The 27,580-nt window shown below is 37.4% G+C and overlaps 3 protein-coding genes and 1 non-coding gene across 4 annotated transcripts; 1 reads left to right on the top strand and 3 right to left on the bottom strand.

The window, feature by feature from the left end:
• Positions 1-1,726: 1,726 nt before the first annotated feature.
• LOC108823067 (chloride channel protein CLC-f) lies at positions 1,727-6,042 on the bottom strand. The gene is made up of 8 exons (XM_018596296.2): positions 5,407-6,042; positions 4,898-5,300; positions 4,276-4,470; positions 3,627-4,081; positions 3,401-3,505; positions 2,673-3,098; positions 2,345-2,577; positions 1,727-2,138 (listed from the first exon to the last, which is right to left on the bottom strand). The coding sequence occupies exons 1-8, from the start codon at positions 5,848-5,850 to the stop codon at positions 2,057-2,059; spliced, it is 2,343 nt and encodes a 780-aa protein (XP_018451798.2). The 5' UTR covers positions 5,851-6,042; the 3' UTR covers positions 1,727-2,056.
• A 100-nt stretch (positions 6,043-6,142) lies between these two features.
• On the top strand, positions 6,143-6,224 carry TRNAS-UGA (transfer RNA serine (anticodon UGA)). Its single transcript has one exon. It is a non-coding gene; the product is annotated as a tRNA-Ser (tRNA).
• Positions 6,225-6,475: 251 nt separating this feature from the next.
• LOC108822237 (nucleoside diphosphate kinase 1) lies at positions 6,476-7,413 on the bottom strand. The gene is made up of 3 exons (XM_018595268.2): positions 7,259-7,413; positions 7,111-7,159; positions 6,476-6,944 (listed from the first exon to the last, which is right to left on the bottom strand). The coding sequence occupies exons 1-3, from the start codon at positions 7,307-7,309 to the stop codon at positions 6,598-6,600; spliced, it is 447 nt and encodes a 148-aa protein (XP_018450770.2). The 5' UTR covers positions 7,310-7,413; the 3' UTR covers positions 6,476-6,597.
• Positions 7,414-21,943: 14,530 nt separating this feature from the next.
• LOC108862202 (photosystem I reaction center subunit V, chloroplastic-like) lies at positions 21,944-22,620 on the bottom strand. Its single transcript, XM_018636261.2, has one exon. It carries the CDS (start codon positions 22,560-22,562, stop codon positions 22,071-22,073), a length of 492 nt encoding a protein of 163 aa, XP_018491763.1. The 5' UTR covers positions 22,563-22,620; the 3' UTR covers positions 21,944-22,070.
• Between the last annotated feature and the right edge of the window lie 4,960 nt (positions 22,621-27,580).

Raw genomic sequence — 27,580 nt, 5'->3', positions numbered from 1 at the left:
CGTTTAATAGAAAATTCAGTTTTGTTGATGTCAAAAAAAGATCTGTGTGCATGATAATATTTAAATGTTTTTTTTGGTCAGGATAATATTTAAATGTTAAGATATATATATATTTACAGTAAATTTATAAATATGATGAATTATAATATATATTGATAATAAATGAGATAGCATATAATGTATTAATGTATGTCATTTACATACAATCAGTCAAATATCAATAACTTGCAAACTAGAACATTAGTTTCAAAAACCCGTGACATTCGTTCACATGTAAAAATGAGCTAGAGATTACGGGGAAAAGACAAACAAATTTCTTGAAGTGTTAACAAATAACATAGTTTATACACATAGAAAATAGGAAAGTAGTGTATCATTTAAAACCTACTTAGCTTGTGTGATGTCCGATGTAATTGACAATAGGGTCGGAAATTTTGAGTTAACAAAAGGAGGCAGGAAAAAGACAAGGGTCCTAGGAAATAAGTTTATTATTAATGGGTTGGATAGTAAGATAAATAAAATAATAAGGGGTTTTATGAAAAGTCGGAAACGGTTTCGACGCGCGTGGGCCGTAGGGTTGGGCCGTGTACCAATTTTGTCAGTATACTCTACCGCACGGGCGCATATTTTTGTGACCTCTTTCTACTCTAAAAGATTCTCCCATGCCCACTAAGTATATTTATTTTTATACAGTGTGATGCTAAATTACTCAAAGACTGGAATAAAATATAATTTTTGAAAAGAAAAAATCAGTCGGATAATTTAGCTAATTAAATATAAACTGTTACTTTTCTAGCAAAAGTGAAACGATCAACATCTATGAATTTAACCTATAAAATATATTTTTATTCTAATAAGAACCATTATAACTAAACTGTTTGTACAGTTGTTAATCTTGATAAACACTAAACAATTTTATAAAAATCTCAAAAATTTCAAAAATATAACTAAAAATAACTTTTCAAATTTTTACTTGTTTGTTTATGATATAAGAATTCGTCTTATTTGTCCAAATTATACCAGGTGTGTATTTATTTTATTATTTTTATTAGTCCATATACAGATTGTAAAAGAAGAAATAGAAAAAGGTGGAAAGGGACATTTTAATGGTCCAACGTATCATTATCAAGATTAAGTAAAAGGAAATTGAAGAATAGTTGCATGCATGTCACTTGACATCTTTCAAATACAAAAAAAAAGTTCACGTATTGGAAAATGATTTATCGACAAATAATCATTTGAAATTAAATTGAATTTCTAGTTACGCTTTTATACCAAGCTGTTTCCATATGACAGATTGGAAGATGCTAAGACTATTTGTGCACTTTTTATTGTGGGTATCAACCAGAATGTTGAAAAACCATATTCATTACTATTTGTTTGACGTTAAGGACCGACCTAATAATAATGAAGAAAAAGCTAAGCGTTTTACATTAATCATTCGTCACCCACTTACCAATATGTGACCAGAAAATTCAATCACACTCCAATCAATTAGTCAACTATTTGTTAGTTTTTTCTCTTTTAATTACCAAATTTTACTGTAAATTAAAGCTCTTTTTAGTGAAAATGATTAACACAAGGGTCCATTATCAGTCATTGCAGTATCTCTGCGGTGGATCTTCTGTATATGATTTATCCATCAAGGTAAAAGGACTTTCAAAAAATTATTTCATTTAACAGTTGTACAACACATTCATGCAAAAAGAAAAGCAAATCAATGAAAGTAATGCAAAGGTCGATAAATGCTATATAAACCTTAATAAATGAAGAAACTATACAAAAAAATTCAACAAAACTCACTTGTCTCAGTTAAGAGTATTGTCGATTCTGAATAGCACAAGGTTTGCTAAGACCTAATGATATTACTAACTTTTAAGCAGAGATCACCCAACAAATGTCGTGTCTATGTTACACTAGATTTTTCTTTTGAGTAAATGATAGGAGTTTACTAACAAAGAGGTATTATTTTGTTTTTCTCCGTTCTAATCAATTTGCACAGCAGAAATTAAAAACAAGAAAAAGCTATACCAGATGGGTAGGCACAAACCCCAAATCAATGCACATTTGCCGCACCAACCTCTTCATACCTGTCTTTTCTCCGCTCGTTGATCGATCTCCTACGACCCATTTCATCTCTGCGTGACAAAAGAACATTCTTTTTTTACATTTAACAAATGAGGTTTGCTTATGATGCTTAAGATTAAGAATTCGTTTAGAGAAACATACACTGAGGTTTGCTTATGATGCTTAAGATTGTGAATTCGTTTGGAGAAACATACACTAAGTATCAAAACGAAGACCAGATGGGCATTATAGGTAAAAGAGAAAATGTTGTATTTACCTGAGAAAAGTCCAGATGGAGTCATAATGAAGAAGGCCAAGCAGTTTCCTCTTTTTTCCTTTATGAATTACTTCACCTCGTTTTACGACAGGTAATTGCTTCAACCCTCTTGCCTCCATTAACTCTTTGGCCACCCCGACAGTCGTGTCTGAATAACAAGTAATCAAACCGCGTTCTTTGCCTCTGTACGTTATTTTCTTAGTACACACTGAGGAAACCGGACATGTGTTTTCCTGCAAGAGACAAAAGTGTTCATTCAACTCCACTGCCAAAAAAAAAAACAAGAGGAACGATGAGACTGGGGAGTTTACTATGTTTCACTGCTTACATCTATGATTGGAGAGACCTTATTGGACAAGCAACGTCTGAGGTCTCCGTGTGTTAGGATTCCGGCTAGAAAATCATCTTCATCGACTACCACAAGGCAGTTCTGGTGGCTGTCTTTGAGGATGCTTCTTGCTTCTCTTAGTGTTGTTCCCAGAGAAATCTTCACATAGTTCTTTGACATAACCCGCAATACCTTTAACTCTTCCAGAATAGTTTCTTCATCAAAGAAGGATTTCTGGTCAGGGTTCTCTATGACGGTAAGCTCAAGGGAGTTTGCATTATCCGTGTGTCTCCAAATGCCTTCCGTATTAAGATGGGACGGTGAAAGAGAAGAGTATCCTCTTCCTGTGTTGCGACCCTCAGATGAATCACTCTCTTTGTCTTCGTTTGCCACAGAGGGGACCCATATTGCTAAACCAACCGCTCCCTGTTAGAAGAAACAGAGAGGCATATCAGATCATGAATAAACATGATAAAGATCTGACGAAATTTATCTCTCTATTATGGCTTGGTTAAAAATATTATTATAGCGAAAATGTTAACTGGTTCATCTTATAGTTTCAAGATTTATTGCTCGATCAGCTAAACAAGCCAACTAGGGAAGCATTTCATGAATCTCACCCCTCTAAGCGATTTTACCACATGTTATATTTCATAGCACCACATGTTATATAAGCACCAGAAGAAAAAGAAAGAAAAAAAAAACTGAAAGGGAAAATGTATGGTTACCATGAGAGGAAGCAAAATTCTATAATCTTTTGTTAGCTCAAACAGTAGTAATACTGATGTTAAGGGGACTGAGCACATGGACGCTAATGTCGCTGCCATGCCAACCTGTATCACATAAAATGAGGACATATTGATGAGTCAGAATCACGAACAACCGAAGTGGGCACTATCAAAATTAGAAAAAGATGCATTGAAGTAGAGGCCTGCATCAAAGGGAATACAATACCAGAGCGTAAGCTTGTGGTTGAGCAACAGCAGCATTACCAGGAATAGCTCTGTTTATAATCTCAGCAGCTGAACCTCCAAACACAGCACCAACAGCAGCACCAATCATCAAACTTGGTGCATATAGACCACCTACAAGCCCAGAGCCTTTGCACAAAGCAGTAGCCACAACTTTGGCTGCTGCTAACTGAGCTAATAACCAAATTCCAGGAGCTGAAGCATTCGTTCCAGTATGCAGAATTTCCTCAACATTTGTAAACCCCCAGTACAAAATTCCAGGATACTTGAGAGCAATCATCCCAGCTCCTAAACCACCTAATGCAGGAGACACAATAGCAGGAAGACCAGATTTGTCTTTGATGAACTCGAATGACTTGGTAAACCACGTGACGAGGCGAGAAAAAACAACGCTAACAGCACCGCAAAGCATGCCTAATATCAGGTACAGAGGTAGCTCTGGAGACGAGTGAAAAACATGTTGGGACACTTATAAACAAATGCTAGTTGAAGCAAATAAAATACCGGCCTTTGTAATCTAAAGATACCAAGATTCTTTATAATATTATCACCTATTCATCAGGACACTAGATCATAAGCTACTGAAAAATTATATATCACAAGACTAACTTAAAAGCAAAAGAATAACATACCTGCCGCGGACTTCAGGTCATACGAGGGGACTGTGAAAGCTGATTGAGTCCCAAGCAACGCATTCGACACAGTCGAAGATATAACAGAGGCCAAAATTATCATTGCAGTGGTATATGGAGGCGAGTTCTCGGCGCGTAGAGGTCTTAAAACAGTCTCAATAGCAAAGAAACAGCCAGCCACTGCTGCATTGAAACCTGTAAGCACAGATAAAGATCGGATACATCAAATTTATAACCATTAATGAAATTGTTGCAAACTGGTTTCCTATTGGGAAGACAAATCATTGTAGTGCCAGTCTCAGACTCTCTCAGTGCTCTCATCTATAATAAGAAACACCATTACCCAGAATTCCAACTTCAAAGTAAACTCTTTTTTCAGTAATTAATACCAGCAAAATGCTTTGTGTAGTGCTAGAACCTAAAATTCATAGACACATTTGTAGGCTACAGTTCATACAAAATTCTGGAACCAAGAGAGAAAAGGAGATCCATATAGATTAATTAAGCATAAAATATCACAGCCATGCTGCTGTTCAGTGCATTGGCAATGGCATTGGGCAATCCAACAATACACACATATGATATAAATAATGGACAAGGAATAAACAGTTATAAATCATACCAGATGCAATCCCAGAAGCCGCACCAGCCGCAGTGAGAGCTATCCTCCTTTCTCTGTTGCTTTCCATCATTAGCGCAAAACCATTGGCACAGGACTTTCCAATGTCGACGCTAGGTCCCTCAGGACCAAGTGAACATCCTGTACCAAGGGTGACAGCAGCCTGAATAGCTTTAATCACTGGGAATGTACCAGCAAGTAAATCTACTCCTTGTCCTTGGGTAGAAGTGGACTGCCTAATTTGATCCAAGATCTCGAGTAAACCATGCATCATCCCAACAATAACACCCCCAGTGACAGGAACCAAAAGAATCCGATGCCAAGTATCAGCTAGTCTCTGTAGACGAAGCCAAGCCGCACCCTCGTTGGGTGTACCAGCCCATGACCACTCATGAATCACATGAACCTAGACAAAAAAAACACTACTCTATCGAATCAGAAGTCGAATATATATAGATTCAAAATTAAAGTGAACAGATGAAGATCCGACGCATGAATGTGTATGACCGTACCCCTTTGTTGAAGCCGGCGACGCAAATTCCGGCGGCGACACCGATAAGGCAGCCGATAAGAAGCAGAGCCCATTCAGGTGGAGCACCATCTCCCAACACGTCGTTGCCTTCATCGTTCCGGTAATCGATATCATCGACGCCATCTTCTTCTCCGGCAACCACACTAGCCGAGAGTGGGGAAGAAGAAGAAGAAGGATTGTGGTGGCGGTTCCGATCTACTCTGACATTCTCCAGTCGTTTGAAGCTTAGACGACGTCCAGAGAGAGAGAATCTACGATCGAGATGCTTCAACAGATTTCTAACTCCTCCGGTGGAATTCCTGATAGCCGGAGACTGAGATTCGACGTCGAGATCATCGTCTTCTCCGCCAATGACGACGACTTCATCTCCGTCGGTGGATCGCAATAGATGCCTGTCCTCCTTGTTGTACTCTCCTGATGACATCACTAATTTCTAGCCTCCGTTATACCAACGCATCATCCAACTCGTCTTGATGATTTCACGACGGCATCGATCTATCACTAGGTCCCCGGGATGATATGGAATCTACGCCGAAGAGATTCGTCGCCGGTTTTCTTCAGATTTGATCGGCTTTTCAGATTCTGAAACACGCGGCATCCCTCGTAAGAGAAGCCTCAGTGCTAGTTAGAGGATCAAGTCAGCACTTATGGGCTTTTATTGGGCCTGCGTCTTTTAGTGGTAACAAGAGATTACCTTGCTCAATATATTGCAACGAGTCGATATGTCCGAGTGGTTAAGGAGACAGACTTGAAATCTGTTGGGCTTCGCCCGCGCAGGTTCGAACCCTGCTGTCGACGTTTTGTTTTTGCTTTTTGTTTGTCATTTCCAAGTACTGGAACGGTAGTTTTGTGAATATTAATTTTTTTTTTTTTCATCGTTGTGAATATTAATTTGTAGAAAGAAAAATGAGCTTTTATCATAAGCGGTGGCTTCTCACAGGTCCGGTGTTTTAGAATGCAAGAAAATACTAGCGCATGAACACCCACACCGATGAGCTTTCTTGGTCGAGGAGAAAGAGAATATACGACGAGTAAAAGAAAACCCACACAAAAAAAAGCAAAGTCATGTTTTAAGATTCAAACTTCAAAACAAAGATGAAAAGGTGGAAAGCAACAGAGATAACAGCAATAACAGTGGAGAAACATGTTTTGAATCACAAAAACGATGGAATCATTCGTAGATCCAAGAGTGGAGGCTGCTCTGCCAGTTCACAGGTCCATCAGGGAACCACAACGCACATTCTTTGTTAGCGCTATCAACAGAGTCACTACCATGGATAATGTTCCTGCCAATGTCAATTGCAAAATCCCCACGGATGGTTCCTGGTTCAGAAGCTGCAGGGTTGGTTGCTCCAATGATCTTCCTTCCCGTCAACACAACGTTCTTTCCCTCCCAGATCATTGCAACGACTGGACCAGAGATTATGTAATCAACAAGGCCACTGAAGAAGGGCTTAGCTGACAAATCTTGGTAGTGTTTCTCAGCAAAAGGACGGTCCACTGTGATCAACTTTAGACCTGAGACAATGCCACAAATCAAAACAAACTATCGTCAACTGGAGAGAAGTATCCATCCAATACTGACCAGATCTAAGTCTTTAAAGCTAGGCTAGTATCAGTTACAATGCTATAAACTTGAAAAGCTAATGAAGTAGACTCTGACACCGTGAACTGATGGATTTACCTTTCAAAGTGAAACCCTTCTGCTCGAACCTGCAGATGATTTGACCGACCTGAAGATAGAGCACAAAGAGCAGAACATAGTCAAGATTCTTGCGAGGAAACTCAACAACAATAAATCAAACAATAAGTAAACATCAGTAGAAACGTACCAGACCCCTCTGGACGCCGTCGGGCTTGATCATAATGAAAGTTTGCTCCATTCTCGATTCTTTTTTTTTTATGCTGTTACTCGTCGGCGATACCTATTACGCAGTGAAGACAAGACGTAGTTATATAGGAGCCCTAGATGCTGAGAATATGCGCTCCTCGCTGTGAGGCTTCTCCAGATGGGCCTTAAAAGATTTTCTTCTTTTATTATTTGATGGTCCAGTGCATGATGCCTCACTTGAAACTTGAACATAAAATAAATTAAAAAAGATTATTAACCAAAATAAATAAGAAATCCACCAGTACTCCTTCCATTTCATTTTAATTTTGTTTTGAATTTATACACACAAATTAAAAAGATATTTAATTTTACATATTTTCAAAATAAAAACATCATTATTAATATATCTAAATATATTTCAACTAATAGAAAAATAAATTAAAAAATATTATCAATAAATTTTGAATTAAAATTTAAAAAAACACTTATTTGAAACGAAAACTTTCATGTACAATGATTGATTGTTATAATTTAATTGGTTGATTTATTTAATTTATTTCCGAAAAGAGAATGATTATAAACCAACTTATATCAGTTTCCAAACAATTTTATGAATATAACTATATCCTTAAATTTATGGCAAATTTATTGTCAAACATATCAATTATGAAAATTTAATTTAAAAGATCTGGTTTAAAAGAAGAGCTAGAATATTTTACATCTTTGAGAGTCATATTATATTGTTTTAAACACAAAATAAAAAATTGATATAATTTAATATTTTATAGTAGGAAATATAGTCAGATACACTTTATTAAAAAAAATATAGTCAGTACGTAATTATCTTATATCATTTAAAAAAGACTAAGATTGTTGTGAAGGATAAATTCATTTTTTTGTAACTGAACGTTTTATATGAATCTACGTTGCAAATTCATAAACTTTCTATTTCAAAATGAAAACTTTAACCAGAGAGTTAAAGTATACATTTAAAAGATCTTTTTAATAACACAACTTTCCATCTAAAATGAGATTACTTATATATATATATATATATATATATATATATATTATATATGTGGTGTATAAATTTTATTAATTTGTCCGAGTTAGTTCAATGACTATTTTCTACTAGGGCTGGGCGTTCGGGTACCCATTCGGGTTTCGGTTCAGTCCATTCGGGTTTCGGGTTTTCGGGGTTAAAGATTTCAGCCCCATTCGGATATTTCTAAATTTCGGTTCGGGTTCGGTTCGGATCTTTACGGGTTCGGTTCGGGTTCGGATAACCCATTTAAAATGTTTTTAAAATTTTCAAAATCCATTATATATTTTAAATTTTCAAAATCTATAAGAGAGATAATATATTACATATAAATTTTCATAACATATATGTCAAAATATCTTAATTTGACATATAAATTAGTTTCTTTGACTATTTGGATAAATAATCAATAGATATTTAACTATTTTTGGTGTTTTCTGTATACTTTAGCTATTTAAACATTTACTTTTGACTATTTGCATATATTTTTCGTGTATTTTGGAAAACTTAAAGGTATCTTATATATTTTTAATATTTTTTAATATACATTATATATAAAAATAATGTATATATTTAAGTATATAAATTTATTTCGGATACATTCGGGTACCCACAATACTTCGGTTCGGATCGGGTTTGGTTTCGGTTCTTTAAATACCAAAATTTGAACCCGTTCGGATATTTAATCAATTTCGGTTCGGGTTCGGTGCTACTTTTTTCGGATCGGGTTCGGTTCGGTTTTTCGGATTCGGATTTTTTGCCCAGCCCTATTTTCTACAATGTTTCCGAGTTTTCCACTCACCAATTGGGTTATTTATTAAACATGCATGCTTGGCATCCATGTTGAATGACTTCAAGCAATATTAGTCAAATAAACTTTTTATGATTTCAGTAATTATTAACATGTATATATTAATTTTTAGCAAATGTTATTTTTTAATCGTGTATTATTATTTGTAGCAAAAAGTAAATATTACGGATGTGTGAATGTCATTTTATATTAACTGATTGGTATTTAGAAATCAAAAGTTTTGACATTCAATAACAAAAATTTAATGGGAAACATCTGATTTAAAAATAACATTAAAATAGTTCCTATTTTTTGAAATTTCAAATTTTGAGTCATTTATATTTATAAAATGAAAAAAAATATATCCGAGTTTTGTATATTATTAATAAATAAAGCTATATTTATTATTAACTTGATGTAATTATTACTCAAACTAACTAATCAAGGTAAATAATGTAGACTATAAAAGAAAAAAAACTATAAAATCCAAAAGAAAATAAAGTGGAGAAATAAATTTTACCAAACTAATTATGTTCTAAGAATCAAGATGCAAACGTCAAAGATGTTATATCAGCTGAAGGCAATAACAAGCAATAGACGATAGGATGACCAACCATAATACATGAAACAGATCTAATAATCTAACATAAAGCTAAGAAAAAACATACAGAGAACATGATTGTTTATGTCATAAGAAATTCAATTTGTCTAATTAAAGAGGTATATTTATTCTCTCTAAACATTATAGTTGAATTTATCTACAATAGTCATAATCTATAACATGGAGTCACAAGTCACTGTTCAGTTTAGCAATCGCAAATGCCACTTTTAGAAACACCCCTATAAATTTCTGTAATGTGCTTCTTTGCCTTGGCAACAAACTAAAAACTTGAGAATTTTGATAAACTATAGTCAAGAACTTCTAAATATACCATCTATTAAAGAACACTACGGTTCCTATTAACCAAAACAGACTTTGGATATAAGAGAATATCAGAGAATGAGAGCACCTAGGAAATCAAGAAAGATCAATTGCACAATCTAACTACACACAATATTTCAAAAGATTTTCATCAGCTGTAAGACTAGGAGACCAAGGGATAGGCTGTAACAATTATAGAATGTAACACAGCATATGAAAATTCTGAACTTGTTAGTTCGCATGTTTAGAAATAATCACAGAGCGTTTAGAGTAACAAAACAAAACCTACACATTCAAGATTCAATAAAACTATTACCACAAACGGCAGGATACATACAAGCACCAAAGTAACACAAAATAAATAGACTTTCTCAAGAATAGATATATTATCAATCAGTTTATAGAATCCTGCAGATACTTAAATCATACATTGTTAGCAAGAATACGAAAATAGTTCTTTAAGAAACATTTGTGATCCTTAAATGGTATTTTCTTATAAGTATATATCACTTAATGTTTTCAAGGATTAACAAGCAATAATTTCTACAATCTCATGAATACTAGATCAATGACAGAAATGTAGTCAACATATACAATTTATTGAATCTAACACATCTGTCATTAGCCTATGTACTATGCAGAGTTGTAAAGAAATCATTTCACATGTTTACAGTTATCAGTGAGGCTTAAGAGCATAAAACAAAAACATAAACATTCATCAAGATTCAAAAAAAAAAAACTAATACAACAACATGATGGAATCTCTCACATATGTTGATCTATCAGAGAATCTAAGATACATCAATTTCATAAAATGAGAGACCTTATAATACATACAAGCACCAAAACAAAGAGATTCTACACGTTTAAAGAAACTATTACTACAGTTTGCAGGAGTCTCTCACCTACGTTGATCTACAAGAGACTCGAAGACACATAAAACCAATAACAACAAAAGACCTTATCATACGTACAAGCACCAAATTAAAGATAATAACCTTGTAATTCTGTAAATACAATGTAATGTTTCAATACTAAAAAATTGAATCTACTTGCTCATCAATGGATATGCAAAAGTTGTAAAGAAATCATTTCACATGTTACAGTTATCACTGAGGCTTAAGAGCATAAAACAAACATAAACATTCATCAAGATTCAAAAAAAAAAACTAATACAACAACATGATGGAATCTCTCACATATGTTGATTTACCAGAGAATCTAAGATACATCAATTTCATAAAATGAGAGACCTTATAATACATACAAGCACCAAAACAAAGAGATTCTACACGTTTAAAGAAACTATTACCACAGTTTGCAGGAGTCTCTCACCTACGTTGATCTACAAGAGACTCGAAGACACATAAAACCCATAACAACAAAAGACCTTATCATACGTACAAGCACCAAATTAAAGATAATAACCTTGTAATTCTATAAATACAATGTAATGTTTCAATACTAAAAATTGAATCTACTTGCTCATCAATGGATATGCTAGCAGTCACTTTCTAGAATCTCATGGATGCTAGATCACAGAGAGAAACGTTGTCAAGAAAGCTTAATAAAACCTTATTAATTTTAAAATGGAGCTTTTCAATTTTTTACCTTTACGCATATATCACTTAGTTTGTATTCATTCATACGTAATAATATCAATTTGTAAGAGAAAAAAGTGAAGAAAGCACATACCTGTCAAAGAAATCTGATACACTTAAAATCATCTCTGTGTCTTCTGAAGAACATACAAAACCTGAGGAATTCATAACTAATTAGTCTTTAGTTGACGCAAAATGAATCAGTTTGCGAAGCACATCTAAACAAATATAACAAGTCTTCACTTAATATCAGTCTCTCCTGCTTGTAATTTTCATAATTGTATCAACTATAAGTAACAAACAAGTTTTGGAAAAGCACATACCTGTCAAAGAAATCTGATACACTTGAAAGCATCTCTGTGTCTTCTGAAGCACATACAAAACCTGAGGAATTCATAACTAATTAGTCTTTAGTTGACTCAACATGAATCAGTTTTTGCTTCATAGTCTATATATGTATAAAGACTTGGTTTAGTTTACCATCCAAAAGGCCAAAAAAACGATTCAAAAGTTTGGTTCATAGTCTCTGTATCAAGACTTTTTTTTCTCTGTATTAAGACTTTTTTTTTCTCACTTGGTTTACTTGTTGGTCGTTTTTTACCATCCAAAAAGTCAAAAACCAACTCATTCTTTGGTTCATAGTGTCTTAGACTTGGTATAAGCTGTTGGTCGTTTTTACCATCCAACAAGTTGAAACCTTGTGGTTAATGTAAAGAATTTGGTAAATAGTCTTTGTCTCAAGACTTCTTTTAAGCCGTTGGTTTATATGTAGCAATATTGTCTAAAGGATTCTTCATAAGCCATGGGTAATGGGTATTCACAGTCTTTGTCTAAAGAGTTCTTTTAAGCCGTTGGTTTACATGGATCCTCTTCATAAGCCGGGGGTAATGGGTATTCACAGTCTTTTTCTGGAGAATCTTCACAAACCAAGTTGTGTAGACTTCATAAGCCGTTTGGTTGTAGTAATATTTTCTAGCCTCTTCTTAAGCCATTTGTAGTAAAGCCGTTAGGAACTACTAAAGTAATGAGTCTGTTTTCAATTTGTCTTTTATCTAATAAGCCGTGGGTACTTTATCAACCAACTCTTTATAAGCCGTGGGTTACTACTATCGGTTTTCAAATCATAGTCTTTGCTTTAGGACGTTTTCTGAGAAGTTGGTCGTTATTCCATCCAACAAAAGTTTACCAAGCCATGGGACGTTCTCTCTGTTAGTGTTTTCCTTAAGACTCTTTGTTAAGTCGTTTTCCTTCCCACGACTGTAGTCTATTTTTTTAAGTCATGGGTAGTAGTAGTAAAGCAACGATTCTATTTTAGATTCAGGTTTTGTCTGAAGGCTCTTCGTGAACCCGTGTGTAAAAACAATAAGTGTGTTTTTATTCCCAGTCTTTTGTCTAAAAACTCTTCATAGAGTTGTGGTTGGTATTAGTCTAGATTCGGTTTTTGTCTATAGACACTTGATAAAGCCGTGGGTAAAGAAGGTACATACAGTGTCTTTGTTACAGACTTTTTATAAGTTGTTGGTCGTTATTTCCATCCAACAAAATTATAAATCAAGTGTCATTATTCTTTTTGCAAAGCCGTGGGTACAAATGTGATAAAGAAGTTTTCAATCACAGTCTTTGGCTGAAGACCTTTCTTGCAAGCCGTGTTCACTCAAGTCTTTCTCTGAAGATTTTCTTGCAAAGCCGTGGGTACACATACGTGTTGATTTCATTTACAGTCTGTGTCTAAAGACCTTCTTTGGCGAGCCTTTTGTCTTAATGCATCTGTTTTCAGTTACTAGCCTTTTTTCTTACAATTTCTCATAAGCCGCGGGTACAACAAACAAACCCTTTTGTCTCAATGCATCTGTTTTTCTTGCAAAGCCGTGGGTACACATACGTGTTGATTTCATTTACAGTCTGTGTCTAAAGACCTTGTTTGGCGAGCATTTTGCCTTAATGCATCTGTTTTCAGTTACTAGCCTTTTGTCTTACCATTTCTCATAAGCCGTGGGTACAACAAACAAACCCTTTTGTCTTAATGCATCTGTTTTCAGTTACTAGCCTTTTGTCTTACAATTTTTCATAAGCCGTGGGTACAACAAACAAACCCTTTTGTCTTACTATTTTTCATAAGCCGTGGGTACAACAAACAAACCCCCCATTGTGATCGTTCTTTCATGCAACAGGGACTCTTGGACAATTAGTTTTCATCACTTGTGGTCGTTATTTCCATCCAACAAGCTCAATAGGGACTCGGGACAATTAGTTTTTCATCACTTGTGGTCGTTATTTCCATCCAACAAGCTCAAAACCAATTAATAGCCTTTGTCTAAAGACATTTTGTAAGCCGATGGTCCTTTTCCATCCATCATTTTCATAGCTAGAAATAGCTATTTTCTGTCTAATTACTTCTTCTTTTTAAGCCGATGGTTGTTTTTGAAAAGCCGTGGGTACTTACTACCATCAATGGTTCGAATTTCCTCTGGGTCTAAACTTTCACGCAACAGGGACTCGGGACAATGTCCCCATATAAGAATCTGGCAGAACACCATAGATTAGTGTCTGCCTATGATCTTTCTGGAGTCTGATAAAACCAAAACCAAAGCAACAATAAAAGAACTTATCTGTTTTTTTTGTTGTTGCTATTTCTTTAGCCGTTGAATTCACACTTGTCAATGGTCGGTTTCATCACACCCACATACTGTAAAAAAGGAGAAAACAAAAAACAGAGGCCAAAGGGAGTGAGACATTACTATTACTTGTACAGTGAAAACATCAACTAAAAGAAACACATATCTAAAGAAGCTTATAATTTGATTACACAATGTCTATTCGCCACATGTAACTATCCACTTGTACAAAGAATATATAAGCGATCAGAACAAGAAAGAAGCTTTTATATAAGCAATTTCAATATAATATCAATAACAGAGCATCAGGTAGCACCAAATCTAAAGCGAGAGATCAAGTTCTAAGTTATACTGTAAATCAAAATATCATTGTTGTTCGAAAAAAACATGGCTCATCTCAATTGCTAAAATACAGTATCATCTCAACGCAAATTGGCCGTCCGTACAAAAAAAAACAATCTGCGTAGACGAGACGAGAGACGTACCTCAACGAAGATTCCACTCCGATTCAAGCGCTTTCCAAGTTCACTGCAACAATAATTAAAGGAACGATTAAGGAAAACTTGAAGCCCTAAAACAAAATCGTAAACCCCAATCGATCGCAATCAAACCTTAAACAAGATCTGAACGCAACCAAAAAATAATAATTCACGATCGATCGAGAAATAAAACTTACTAAGAATGTCGTCAACTTCCGCTTTTGCAATAATCTTCGAAAAAAAGAAATTTCTCCAGAAGGAAAATTTCGGGAGAAGTGATGAACCGTTCGTGGAAACATTTCCTATGAAGCTTTTATTTTTTTATGCATCGTTGCATCTTTAAACAGATACAAAAGCAGCAACGGATACATTTCCAATCGGACGGTGCTTCTTTTTCCACGTGTCATGGTTATATTATAATACACACAATTACTTTCTCATCAATTTTTTGTCTTTTCTTGGGTTTCAATTTCAAACGTAAGTTTAACCGGTTTTTTTTACTATAAGAATAACAATATTTCCGTAGGTTTAACAGTTTTAACTACATTCAACAAAGCCCAATGTTTGGTTAGACTTTCTTTACTTTGATAGATTATGCTAAAGAATATTCCTATTGTTTAGATTTGATTCTGTAAAGATTATGGGCAATCCCATATTTGTTGTAACAAACTCTGCTATATATTTGTGATGAATAGAACGTACACCGTTAAGGGAAAATATCATTCTTACATGGTATCAGAGCGTTCATCCTGAACCTAAATCTCACCATTCTTTCTCTGCTTCTTCTACGCAATCTCACTCCTCTTTTTCTCTCTATCTCTTTCTCTCTTTCTCTTTCAATGGCAAACGCTAATCTCGAACGTGCTTATGGTGTAACTAACATCAAGCATCACATCCCTCTCATCCTCGATGATGATGAGCACAATTACGATGCGTGGAAGGAACTATTCCTAACCCACTGTCAAAGCTTCGATGTCTCGGGTCATCTTGATGGAACTCTCCTACCTGAGAACGCCAACGACGAAGCTTGGAAAAAAAGGGATGGTCTTGTAAAGCTTTGGCTTTATGGAACCCTATCTAAGAATCTGTTCAAAACCACTTTCAAAACCGGTGGCACATCTCGAGAGATCTAGCTACGTATTGAGCAATTCTTCAGAAACAATAAAGAGGCGAAGGCTATCCAACTCGATCATGACTTGCGCTCCAAGGTAATTGGAGACAAATCCATTCAAGTCTACTGTCAGGAGCTTAAGTCTATCGCGGATTTGATGGCAAACGTTGATTCACCAGTCTCGGACAGAACCTTGGTAACGTACATGCTCAACGGCCTGAACGCTAAGTATGAAAACATCATCAACGTTATCATGCATCGCCAACCTTTCCCCACTTATGAAGATGCCAGATCGATGCTGCTGCTTGAAGAGGACCGCTTGTCAAGAGGCAAGAAACCGGACCCTACACACAAGGATACCTCCTCTGCTGACAAGGTTTTGATCGCAACTGCTCCATCTACAGAAGGTCGCCACACTGCTCAAAACAACCTGCACAACAATCAGCGACCTTACAACAACAGAGGCAGGGGACGCGGTCGTGGACGAGGACGCAACAATAACTACCGACCACAAATGCAGCAATGGAACTCACCATTTTGGGCTAACAACTATCCATTTTGGATGCAACCTCAGTTCAACCCGTGGGTTCAACAGCAGCACCAGCAAGGTCTTCTTGGTCCGCGCCCTCAACAGAACCAGCAACTGCTTCCGAGTGCCAATCCTACACTGCAGCCGACTGTTGACTTTGCACATGCTTTCAACACAATGACTCTTGTGGATCCCTCCGACAACAATTGGTACATGGACTCAGGAGCTACTGCTCACTTAGCGAACTCCTCAGGTAATCTTAAGTCTACTTTTAACTTGAGCACTGGAAAATCTGTTACTGTTGCTAATGGTTCCAGTATTCCAATCACCAAATATGGCTCTGTTTCCTTTCCAACCCCTTCACGTCCTCTCTCTTTAACCTCTGTTCTTGTTACACCCTCTATTATCAAGAATCTTATTTCTGTTCGAAAATTTACCAAAGATAACTCTTGTTCTATTGAATTTGACCCCTTTGGCTTTTCTGTGAAGGATCTTCAAACCAAGAGGACAATTCTCGGCAGTGACAGTACTGGAGACCTCTATCCAGTTTTTCCAGCTTTCAATAAAACTACTTCAACTCCTTCTGCGTTGCTTGTCTCTTCCTCCAGTATTTGGCATCAAAGGCTGGCTCACCCAAGCAATGACACTTTAAAGTCTTTATTTTCTTCTTCAGTTTCACAATATAATAAAAATGACTTGCAGAAACTTTGTAATGCTTGTCAGCTTTCTAAACAAATAAAGCTTCCCTTCAAAAATTCTACTTCTACTGTCACTGAACCATTCGAAATTGTGCACTCTGATTTATGGACTTCACCAGTTCAAAGCATCAGTGGCATAAAATACTATGTCCTCTTTCTTGATCAATTTTCTCACTTTGTATGGGTCTATCCTCTAAGATCCAAAGATCAAGTCTTCTCCAAATTCCTTCATTTTTCTTCTTTCATCAAAAATCAATTCTCAAAAACAATAAAATCCTTCCAATGTGACAATGGAACAGAGTACAACAACTCTCAGTTTCATGAACATTTCTCTGCGAATGGCATCAACTTCCGATTTTCTTGTCCATATACCTCTCAACAAAATGGACGATCGGAGAGGATGATTCGAACCATAAACAATGCAGTTCGCAGTCTCTTGTTTCAAGCTCAACTACCAAACACATTCTGGGTTGAAGCTCTTCATACAGCTGTCCACATCCTTAACCTCTTACCGTCTAAGACCATTCAAAACAGAACCCCTTATACCACTCTGTTTCACAAACCGATTGACTACACTCACTTGAGAGTCTTCGGTTCTCTTTGCTACCCAAACCAGAACCATAAAAACACCAAGAAACTCTCTCCTCGATCCTCTCCTTGTATCTTCTTTGGTTACCCTCAAAATCACAGAGGCTACCGTTGCTTTGATCTCAAAACCAGAAAAATAATCATTTCCAGACATGTTCAGTTCGATGAAACATGCTTTCCTTACAAGCAACTTCAACCTCAACCTCAACCTGATACAGATTATGACTTTCTTTCAGCTTCTTCTGAATCATCTCCTCTGTTTCGTCTGATTCGCGAGACACCAAACACTCTTCCTCCTCCAGCGATAACCGAACCGCCAACTCAGCCTGTTAACACAGCACCTGAGGCACCAAGGCACAGAATGACCACTCGGTCTCAACACGGTATACGCAAACAGAAACAGCTTTTATCTCTTCATACTCAACATCGCTCTCCTCTTCCTCTTGGCTATAAACAAGCGTTAAAAGATCCATACTGGAACAATTCAATGGGTGATGAGTACAGTGCAATAGTTAAAAGCAAAACTTTTGATTTGGTACCGAGACCTAAAGATGCTAATATAATTCGATCAATGTGGCTTCACAAACACAAATACGATGCTAACGGTCGCTTTAAAAAGCACAAATCTCGTCTTGTTGCTAATGGTAAATCGCAGGAAGAAGGCATAGACTTCACAGAGACTTTCAGTCCAGTGGTTAAACCAGCCTCCATACGAACGGTGCTTCACGTCGCTCTTGCATACGACTGGCCAATCAATCAGTATGATGTGCAGAATGCGTTTCTCCACGGCAACTTGGAAGAAACGGTTTACATGTTCCAGCCTCCAGGATATGTTGATGAGACTAAACCAGATCATGTGTGGAAACTCAACCGCTCGATCTATGGCCTCCGCCAAGCTCCCCGCGCCTGGAATCAAAGATTCGTAGAGTTCATCAAAACTCAAGGTTTCACGCAGAGCAAAAGTGATGCAAGTCTGTTTATCTACATGAAGAACAATGTACGTGCTTACCTACTTTTGTACGTCGACGACATCATCTTCACGTCTTCATATTAGACACATAGTTGTCCCACATCGGTAGTTGGAAGGGATCCTTAGTAGTATATAAGGTGGATGGGCCACTCCTCTTATCACCAATTGGTTTTAAGTGTGAAGCCCATCTAGCTTAACATGGTATCAGAGCCCGATCCACGCAGTCCAACCCGATCCACATCGGTCTGGCCCAAAGTTGGCCCATCGATCCTTGCCCGAGCATTCCGAGATTGACGCTCAAAGAGCCATCATCTCGAGGGGGCGTATTAGACACATAGTTGTCCCACATCGGTAGTTGGAAGGGATCCTTAGTAGTATATAAGGTGGATGGGCCACTCCTCTTATCACCAATTGGTTTTAAGTGTGAAGCCCATCTAGCTTAACACTTCATCTTCGTCGCTCCATCAGTCTGTCATCAAGGCTCTGAAGTCTGAGTTTCCAATTACTGATGAGGGCCGAATCAGTTCGTTCTTGGGCATCTCAGCCATATTTAACGACAAAGGTCTGTTCTTGAACCAAACTAAATATGCGGAAGAAATCATAGAACGAGCAGGCATGGAGGACTGCAAACCCTGTGCAACTCCGGTTGATCTCAAATCAAAGTTATCAGACAATGAAGGCAAACCAGTGGCTAATCCGACTGACTACAGAAGCCTTGCCGGAGCTCTACAGTATCTCACTTTCACAAGGCCTGACATAGCATATGCGGTTCAACAGATTTGTCTATTCATGCATGATCCACGCGAGCCTCATCTCCAAGCTCTCAAGCGCATCATCCGTTATGTTCAAGGCACAAAGTCGAAGGGTTTACAGCTCCTCAAATCGCAAGGTCTGAAGCTTACAGTCTACTCCGACGCCGATTGGGCTGGGTGTCCGTCAACGAGAAGATCAACATCAGGGTTCGGTGTGTTCTTAGGAGACAATCTCGTTTCCTGGTCTGCAAAGAGACAACCCACTGTCTCACGCTCTAGCGCCGAGGCAGAGTACAAAGGCGTAGCCAACGCGGTCGCTGAAGCTTGTTGGATACGCAACCTTTTACTTGAAATGCATTGCCCTCTGACGCAAGCAACCATTGTCTATTGTGACAATATCAGTGCGGTGTACTTATCTTCAAACCCGGTTCAACATCAACGAACAAAACACATTGAAATAGACATCCACTTTGTTCGAGAAAAGGTCCAAATGGGACAGGTTCGAGTGCTTCACATACCGTCTTCTTTACAATATGCAGACATATTCACCAAGGGCTTGCCAACATCACTCTTCACAAACTTCCGATCCAGCTTAGGCGTGTGTGAACCCCACGCTACAACTGTGGGAGGGTGATAGATTATGCTAAAGAATATTCCTATTGTTTAGATTTGATTCTGTAAAGATTATGGGCAATCCCATATTTGTTGTAACAAACTCTGCTATATATTTGTGATGAATAGAACGTACACCGTTAAGGGAAAATATCATTCTTACATACTTTCCTTTTTCTGTTTCTATTTCCAGGTAAAACGTTTATCGTCTCTACCGCAATACATCCACCTAAGAGCATCTCCAATGTATTACTCCATTTTTTACTCCAAAAATAGTTAATAATTGTTAATAATATCTTATACTTATAAAAGTTTACCAATTAACCCCAACTATTTTATGTTTGCAAAAATGCCTTAAAATATATTTTATTTAAATTAAACATTTATTATTAAAAGGTACAAGAAATCATAAAAATAGAATAAAACATAATATATAAATTGGTTCAATAATGAGCATTAGAATATTTTTCCCACAAATGATCAACTAATGCATTTCGTAATGAAAAATAAGCTTCTTTATCTTTGATAATCCTAAATCGAGCAAGAAAATTTTGAAATCGGACATTTTCATCTTCTGCAGTTTCGATCTCTGGAGGTGGAGCTTCTCTTGCAACTTCAATTGGTGCATCGAGTTCACGCTCATCCTCAATTATCATGTTGTGTAAAATTATACATGTAGTCATGATGTCATGTAACACATTTTATCACTTATCTTATCTTATGTTATTTTTATTTTATATTATTTATGTTTTTAATTATGTTATGCATTTTGTGTCAAATTATTAAATAATGAAATATCTTGTTTTTATGTTATTCTATTATTTTAAAATATTATTTAAGTAAGAAATAAAAAGATTAAAAGTTTAAAGGACCATTTCATAAATAAAAAAGTTCAACTCCAAAATGGAGTAATGTGTAAGATTACTCCATAAATGGAGTAACCCTAGCCATTACTCCATTTTGGAGTTGAAAATGGAGTGGGGTTGGAGAGGATTTTACTCCAAAATGATGTTTGGAGTAGAAAATGGAGTAGGGTTGGAGATGCCCTAAGTATGATTAGAAGGCATTCGAGTATCCATTCTGGTATCTGTTCGGGTTTGATTTAAGTCTATCTAGAATACGAGTTTTCGGAACTATAGAGTTAAGTCTCAGTAAGTTATTTATAAATTTTAGTTCGGATTTAGTATGTATCTTTACGGGTTCAGTTCAGATTCAAATTTCCAATTTAATTTATGTAAAACAAAAATTTTAAAATCCCAACATACCTTAAATATTGAATAATTCAAAATTAAATAAAATTAGTTCGGATTATATATTTGGAAGGAAAAATCAGTAAGTATTTAAGATATTTATACTATTGAGAATTATGGATATTGACTTTTTAGCTTTTAAGATATTTTTAAATAATTATGAGTGTTTTAGATATGTCTATATTAAATCTAAAATTAATTAATTATATTAAGTACATAAATTGTGATTCAGGTATTTTCGATTTGATTCTTCATATAGTTTTGGACTCGTTAAAATATTTTACCAATTCTGGTTTAGGTTCAGTACAATATTTTGAGTTGGGTTCGATTCGGTTTTTAGGGTTCGAATATTTTGCCTACTGCAAAAAGGACCCATAACGTTGATCAGTATCCATCTCTAGGATTAGGCATGCGAACACGGTTCGAACATATATAATACTTCGGTTTGGGAAATTTGTTTTCCTAATTAGTTCTTTTTTTTTTTTGCATGATTTGCACAAAATCTTACTGAACTCAACTGAGTTCTGCAAATATTCAGAATATTTCAATGTTTGGTCCAAACGGAACCTTTTTTCGAGTACAAGGCGAATAACAAAGTAGATGAACATCGAGAGAGTTCATTGTTATCGTGAAAAATAATCGAGAAATTAAGCATCTAAAAGTCATCTTTGTATGTATCTATTATGTATGTTCTTCTTATTAAGTATTAACGCTGCAAACCGCTCTCTGTAGATCACGAAATATAAAAATGTTGCAAACAAAAGAGAGAAGCCAATAGACAAACAACAAGAGAGGAGGTAACTTGCCATACAAGTCAAAGATATACATATAACGAGACAGAATATGGAAATGAATCAGCCAAAGAAGCTGGGATCATAGCCATTGCTAGAAGTGGCTAAGACATAGTAAGCAACGATGTGACCAATGGAACCCCAAGCAAGAACATCCACAATGTTGAATCCAACTGGATCGTTCGACTTCAGGAGGCTAACGTACTCCTTAGCACGATCATCTCCGGCTTCGAAGTGGGTTTTCCCGTTCTGCTCCGGCACCTGCTTGGCAACGTTCTCTCTCTGGAAGTTGAAGAAGACGAACCTTCCTAGGAAGAGGGAGAGGCCTGTGCTGAGGCTTATGACCACGGATGGGCTGAGCTCGGCTCTCACGACGGCGGAGGAGGAAGATCTTCTTCCGGAGGTGGTGGATAGCTTGGGTAAGGCGGAGGAGGAGCCACCGAGACGGAGAGGACGGAGGCCGTGGAATGAGATGGAGTTTGGGGTTTTCTGAGAGATTGCTTTGGAGAAGGTTGTTGTGGGTGAGAGCAAAGTAGATGCGCTTGTCGTCGCCATATTATCTTCTTCTTTGGAGAGCTTTAGTGCAAAGCAGAGAATGAGTGGTTTTGGATTTATGATCAGTTTTGGCTTCGTTGGAGGAGGAGACGATACAAGATTTTTCTTGTGAGGATAGGACTATGTGGCATTCTCTCATTGGTTTGTTTTGGATTATGGAATTTCAGACCAGTAATTTATCTTAAAGCCCCTCGTAGTTTAGACTTGTTTTCACTAAGCGCCGTACATTTTACTTTATTACTACGATTTTAATCCGACATAAAATTCCGACTGTGAAACTAGAATCAATATTCGCTTTTTTTTTTTTTCACACTAACAGAAGATTGTATTAACCAAAGCGATTACATTGACTGGCGATTTCACAAATCCCAGCATACAGGAGCCGAGGAACCAACACAAGGGTTCTCGGAGACTAAAGCCCATAAATGGGAGACAGTTGAGAAATAGAACGTACAAACCAACAACATTAAACGAGTCTATACTAGAAGAAGTGAGGGACAGCCCAAAGAAACCTTCACAAAAGAACAATAATGCATGATGATTTAACAGAGCTCCTTTGAACAAGGCAAAGCGAGGACACCTTCCATGGCTAGAACCTCCGGTTTGCGATTCCTTCTATGATAAATAGACCAAGCAAATGAAAGAACAAATCTTCAAACTCCAGGAGACAGAACAATATCAGTTCGAAAGTCATCAACCGGAAGACGATGGCAGAGATGGATCAAGCCACATAATTTGAAGACATGCGAAAGAAGATCTCGATCAAATCTGTTAAGTAAAAGACAAGAAGTGAACCAACTCAAAACCAGGAACAACCTTGTCCGGGAGACCGAAGAGGTTGAAGATCGATACCCGGTATGAGCCAAAGAAAGCTCCAGAATCAACATGCAAATCAGTCAAACCACATTCAAGGTTTCAAACAAGAAACCAATCTGAAGGATAAGAAGTCCCTTGCACTCTGACTAGATAGATCGAGAAACACTGAATAATCAAACGAAAGCTCTCTCTCTCTGGCTAGAATAAGATCTAAGATCTAAAAATCTATCCGATGAGAAAAACGAGAGCAAGCCGAGAGAAACGAAGCCGTGAAATCAAAACAGAAAGGAAAGCAAAGACGGACTCCGGCTCTATGAGAGCAGCTGGAGCCGGTAAACCAGCATCAACAAAAATCAATATCTATACTACTAAAACACTGTAGAATCCAAAACACAAATCAATATAACCAAGAACTTCCTTTCTTATTAAACTCTCAAGCTTTAGAAAATATCTCAAAACTAAAGCACAACAAAACCACAATCGGATGCCACACTTTGACAACTCTATTTATACTAAGATAAAGTCCTAAACACATATAATATCAGATAACTCCTAATATTATAAGACTTATCTTATTCCCTAATCCATATCTCGGTAGGGATTTATTACTTGCTTCTTAAGTTATTCAAGCTTATCCAACAATCTCCCCCTTAAGCTTGAATTTGCCTTTGACACTTCTTCAACTCCTATGATTCCTCTCATTTCTTTAAACTTCAGTTTTCCCAACGGTTTTGTTAGTATGTCGGCTCGCTGTTGTGTTCCAGCAATATGATGCACCTCGATCAAACCATTGTCGACACATTCGCGAATAAAATGATAACGACGATGAATGTGTTTACTGCGCCCATGGAAGACCGGATTCTTCGTCAAGGCTATGGCTGATTTATTGTCTATCATGAGTGGCACCTTCCTGCAATCTTCTCCGGTTATCTCCTCTAATAACTCTTGCAGCCAAATGGCCTGTTTAGCTGCGTCCGTTGCTGCCATGAACTCAGCTTCGCAAGAAGACAATGCGACTGTCTCTTGTTTGTGTGAACTCCATGTGATCGGACTGTTTGCGTAGTAGAACACGTGACCCGTAGTACTTCTGCCGTCGTCTTCATCAACATTGTGGGATGCGTCACTATACCCTTCAACTTCAGTCTTACTCGATCTTTTGAAGTTAAGTCCATACGACATAGTACCTTGCAGATATCGGAGAACTACCTTTAACGCAGTTCCATGAGACATCTTCGGTACCGCCATGTATCTACTGAGAACTCCCACAACATAAGAAAGATCTGGTCGTGTGTGCAGCAAGTATCTGAGGCAACCAATGTTTCTCCTGTACTCCTTCTCATCTATACTCGACTCGTCAGATGATTTTGACAGCGTCAAGCCTGGATCCATCGGTACATGAACTGCATTGCAGTCGCTCATTCCACTCTCTGCAAGTATCTTCATGGCATATCGTTCTTGCCTTAGTGTGATCCCTTCCTGATGCTGCACTACTTCGATTCCAAGGTAATAGGTAAGCATACCTAGGTCACTCATCTCAAAATTCTCTGCCATTCCTCTCTTGAACTTCTTTATGTGATCAAGCTTCGATCCTGTTATTAACAGATCGTCCACGTATACCGCAACTAAAAGAACATGTTCCTCCTCTGTTCTTCTGTAAAGAGCCGGCTCCTTAGAGCACTTAACGAAGCCTAAACTCCCAAGCACCTTGTTGAGCTTCTCGTTCCATGCTCGAGGAGCCTGTCTCAAACCGTAAAGAGCCTTCCTCAACTTGTAGACTTTATTCTCTTGTCCTTTGATCACATAGCCTTGAGGCTGACTTACGAACACTTCCTCTCTTAGATCACCATGTAGGAAGGCGGTTTTTACATCTAGGTGATGAATCTGCCATCCTCTTGATGCCGCCAATGCAATAAGAAACCTCACCGTCTCAATACGAGCAACTGGAGCAAAGACTTCATCAAAGTCAATACCATGCCTCTGTATATAACCTTTCGCTACCAATCTCGCCTTGAATTTATTAATAGTTCCATCTGAATTTCTTTTTACCTTGAATATCCATTTCAAACCAATCGCCTTTGCTCCCATGGGAAGTTCAACTAGCTCCCATGTCTTATTTTTCTCTATAGAAGCAATCTCATCGTCACAAGCATCACACCAAACCTTTTCTCCCTTTGCTTCTTCATAATCCCAAGGCTCATCATTCAAGCTCAGAAGCAAACGTTCACCATCAAGCTCAGCCATCAAAACATAATCATCTAAGTAGGCAGGTTGCCTCTTATCTCTCGTAGAGCGTCTTAGAATGGTTACATCATCATCCTCCATATCTTGATCATCCTCTTCAGCATCATCTCTTGTCTCTTGTACTTTATCAGATACGATAATAGCTTTACTCATATCTGATCTTTCAATCTCATCACTATTAAAACCTCTGTTTCCGAAAGCTCTGTATTCAACATCAAACGTTCCTCCACTCTCTTCTGAGTTACTCTTCCAATTCCACTTCTTGTTCTCATCAAAGACAACATCTCTGCTCACAACTATCCTTCGGTTCGTGGGATCATACAATCTGTATGCCTTTGATCCTGGTTCAGTGCCGAGATGGACAAGCATACGAGATCGATCCTCGAGTTTCTTAACATGAGGAGTGACAATTTTGGCGTAACTTATGCAACCAAACACTCTTATGTGGTCAACAGTGGGCTTTCTCTGTTTCAACGCTTCATACGGAGTCATAGATTCAAGTACCCGAGTTGCCACTCTATTGATTATATATGTAGAGTGTCTTACAGCCTCTCCCCATAGGTAGTTAGGACATTCCATTCCCTTCAGTATGCTTCTCGTCATCCCCATAAGAGTACGGTTACGTCTCTCCACTACTCCATTTTGTTGTGGAGAGTAGGGAGCTGTAAGATGTCTGGTGATGCCGGAGGCTTCACAATAAGCTTGAAATTCGTTTGATATAAATTCGCCACCGCGGTCTGTTCTGAAGATCTTGATAGTAGCCCCTGTTTCCTTCTCTATCACTGCTTTGAAGACTTTAAATTTCTCAAATGCTTCACCTTTCTCTTTAAGTAAAATGCTCCACATATAGCGAGAGTAATCGTCTATGAGTACAAAAATGTATCTCTTGCAGGCTGGTGTTTGAGGTGTGATAGGTCCACACAGGTCTCCGTGAATCAAGTCAAGCGCCTTTTCTGCTCTAAATGATGTAGCCTGAGGAAAAGAGTGTCTTACTTGCTTACCAAGCATACACGAGGAGCATGTACTTTTCTCTACTTCAATATTAGGTACTCCAGTCACCATCTCCTTCTTGATCATCCTTTTCATTGTCTCCTTTCCAATGTGTCCAAGGCGCGCATGCCATTTGTCTGAATCACTTAGTGTAGCTGCTTGCAGGCATATCGGATTAATGATATTAATAAGAACCTTGTACAGTCGATTCTTGGACCTTTTAGCCTTCGCTATGAGTTTTCCACTCTTGTCACTTAGAGTAAGATAGTCGTTCTTCATCCTTACATCACAACCGGACTCCGTAGCCTGACCGAGACTGATAATGTTGCTCCTCAAATCTGGTATATAGTACACGTCAGAAATAAATTTGTTTTCTCCATCCTTGCTGCAAAACAAAATCGTTCCTTTTCCTTTTATGTCAATGCGAGAATCATCGCCAAACCGAACCTTTCCTGTGATTGATTCGTCAAGTGACTTGAAATAACTCCTATTCCCTGTCATGTGATTGCTCGCGCCATTGTCCAAATACCAAACGTTATCAGTACTCCCTTCAAGCTCTTGTGGCTTGACATTCTTCTCATTCAAGTACACAACCTCGTTCATCATTAGTTCCTCCACTTCTGTTGTATTAGTCTCTCCACTCAAAGAATATTCAACTTCACTCATCATTAACTCCTCTGCTTCAGTTGTATCAGTCTCCTTATCTTTAGTCTCTGTGGTCTCTTGCAGTTTCAACAGACGATCAGGACAGGTAGAAGCATAATGTCCATTCTTGTCGCAGCGGTAGCATGTAATCCTTGAGAGATCAGTATCACCGTTGTAACGATCATTGTTTCTTCCTCCATTGTATCTTCCTCTCCCTCTGCCTCTGTTGTAGTAACGTCCACCACGACCTCTTCCACGATAGTAACCGTTGGATTCGTGAGTTCCAGAAACAGAGTGAGAATCAGAGTTAGCATACATGAGCTTCT

The sequence above is a fragment of the Raphanus sativus genome, chromosome 8, assembly GCF_000801105.2.
Source record: "Raphanus sativus cultivar WK10039 chromosome 8, ASM80110v3, whole genome shotgun sequence".
Classification (NCBI taxonomy): Eukaryota; Viridiplantae; Streptophyta; class Magnoliopsida; order Brassicales; family Brassicaceae; genus Raphanus; species Raphanus sativus.
This window is presented reverse-complemented; position numbering and strand designations above follow the sequence as displayed.

What these genes read in the sequence shown, in the direction of transcription:
- LOC108823067 (XM_018596296.2), bottom strand. Translation starts at nt 5,850, where the DNA reads ATGTCATCAGGAGAGTACAACAAGGAGGACAGGCATCTATTGCGATCC. An exon ending in AGGTCTCTCCAATCATAGAT is followed by an intron (nt 2,578 to 2,672) that starts GTAAGCAGTGAA and finishes TGTCTCTTGCAG; the next exon opens with GAAAACACATGTCCGGTTTC. An exon ending in TCCATCTGGACTTTTCTCAG is followed by an intron (nt 2,139 to 2,344) that starts GTAAATACAACA and finishes TTTGTCACGCAG; the next exon opens with AGATGAAATGGGTCGTAGGA.
- LOC108822237 (XM_018595268.2), bottom strand. Translation starts at nt 7,309, where the DNA reads ATGGAGCAAACTTTCATTATGATCAAGCCCGACGGCGTCCAGAGGGGT. An exon ending in ACGGCGTCCAGAGGGGTCTG is followed by an intron (nt 7,160 to 7,258) that starts GTACGTTTCTAC and finishes CTCTATCTTCAG; the next exon opens with GTCGGTCAAATCATCTGCAG. An exon ending in GAAGGGTTTCACTTTGAAAG is followed by an intron (nt 6,945 to 7,110) that starts GTAAATCCATCA and finishes GCATTGTCTCAG; the next exon opens with GTCTAAAGTTGATCACAGTG.
- LOC108862202 (XM_018636261.2), bottom strand. Translation starts at nt 22,562, where the DNA reads ATGGCGACGACAAGCGCATCTACTTTGCTCTCACCCACAACAACCTTC.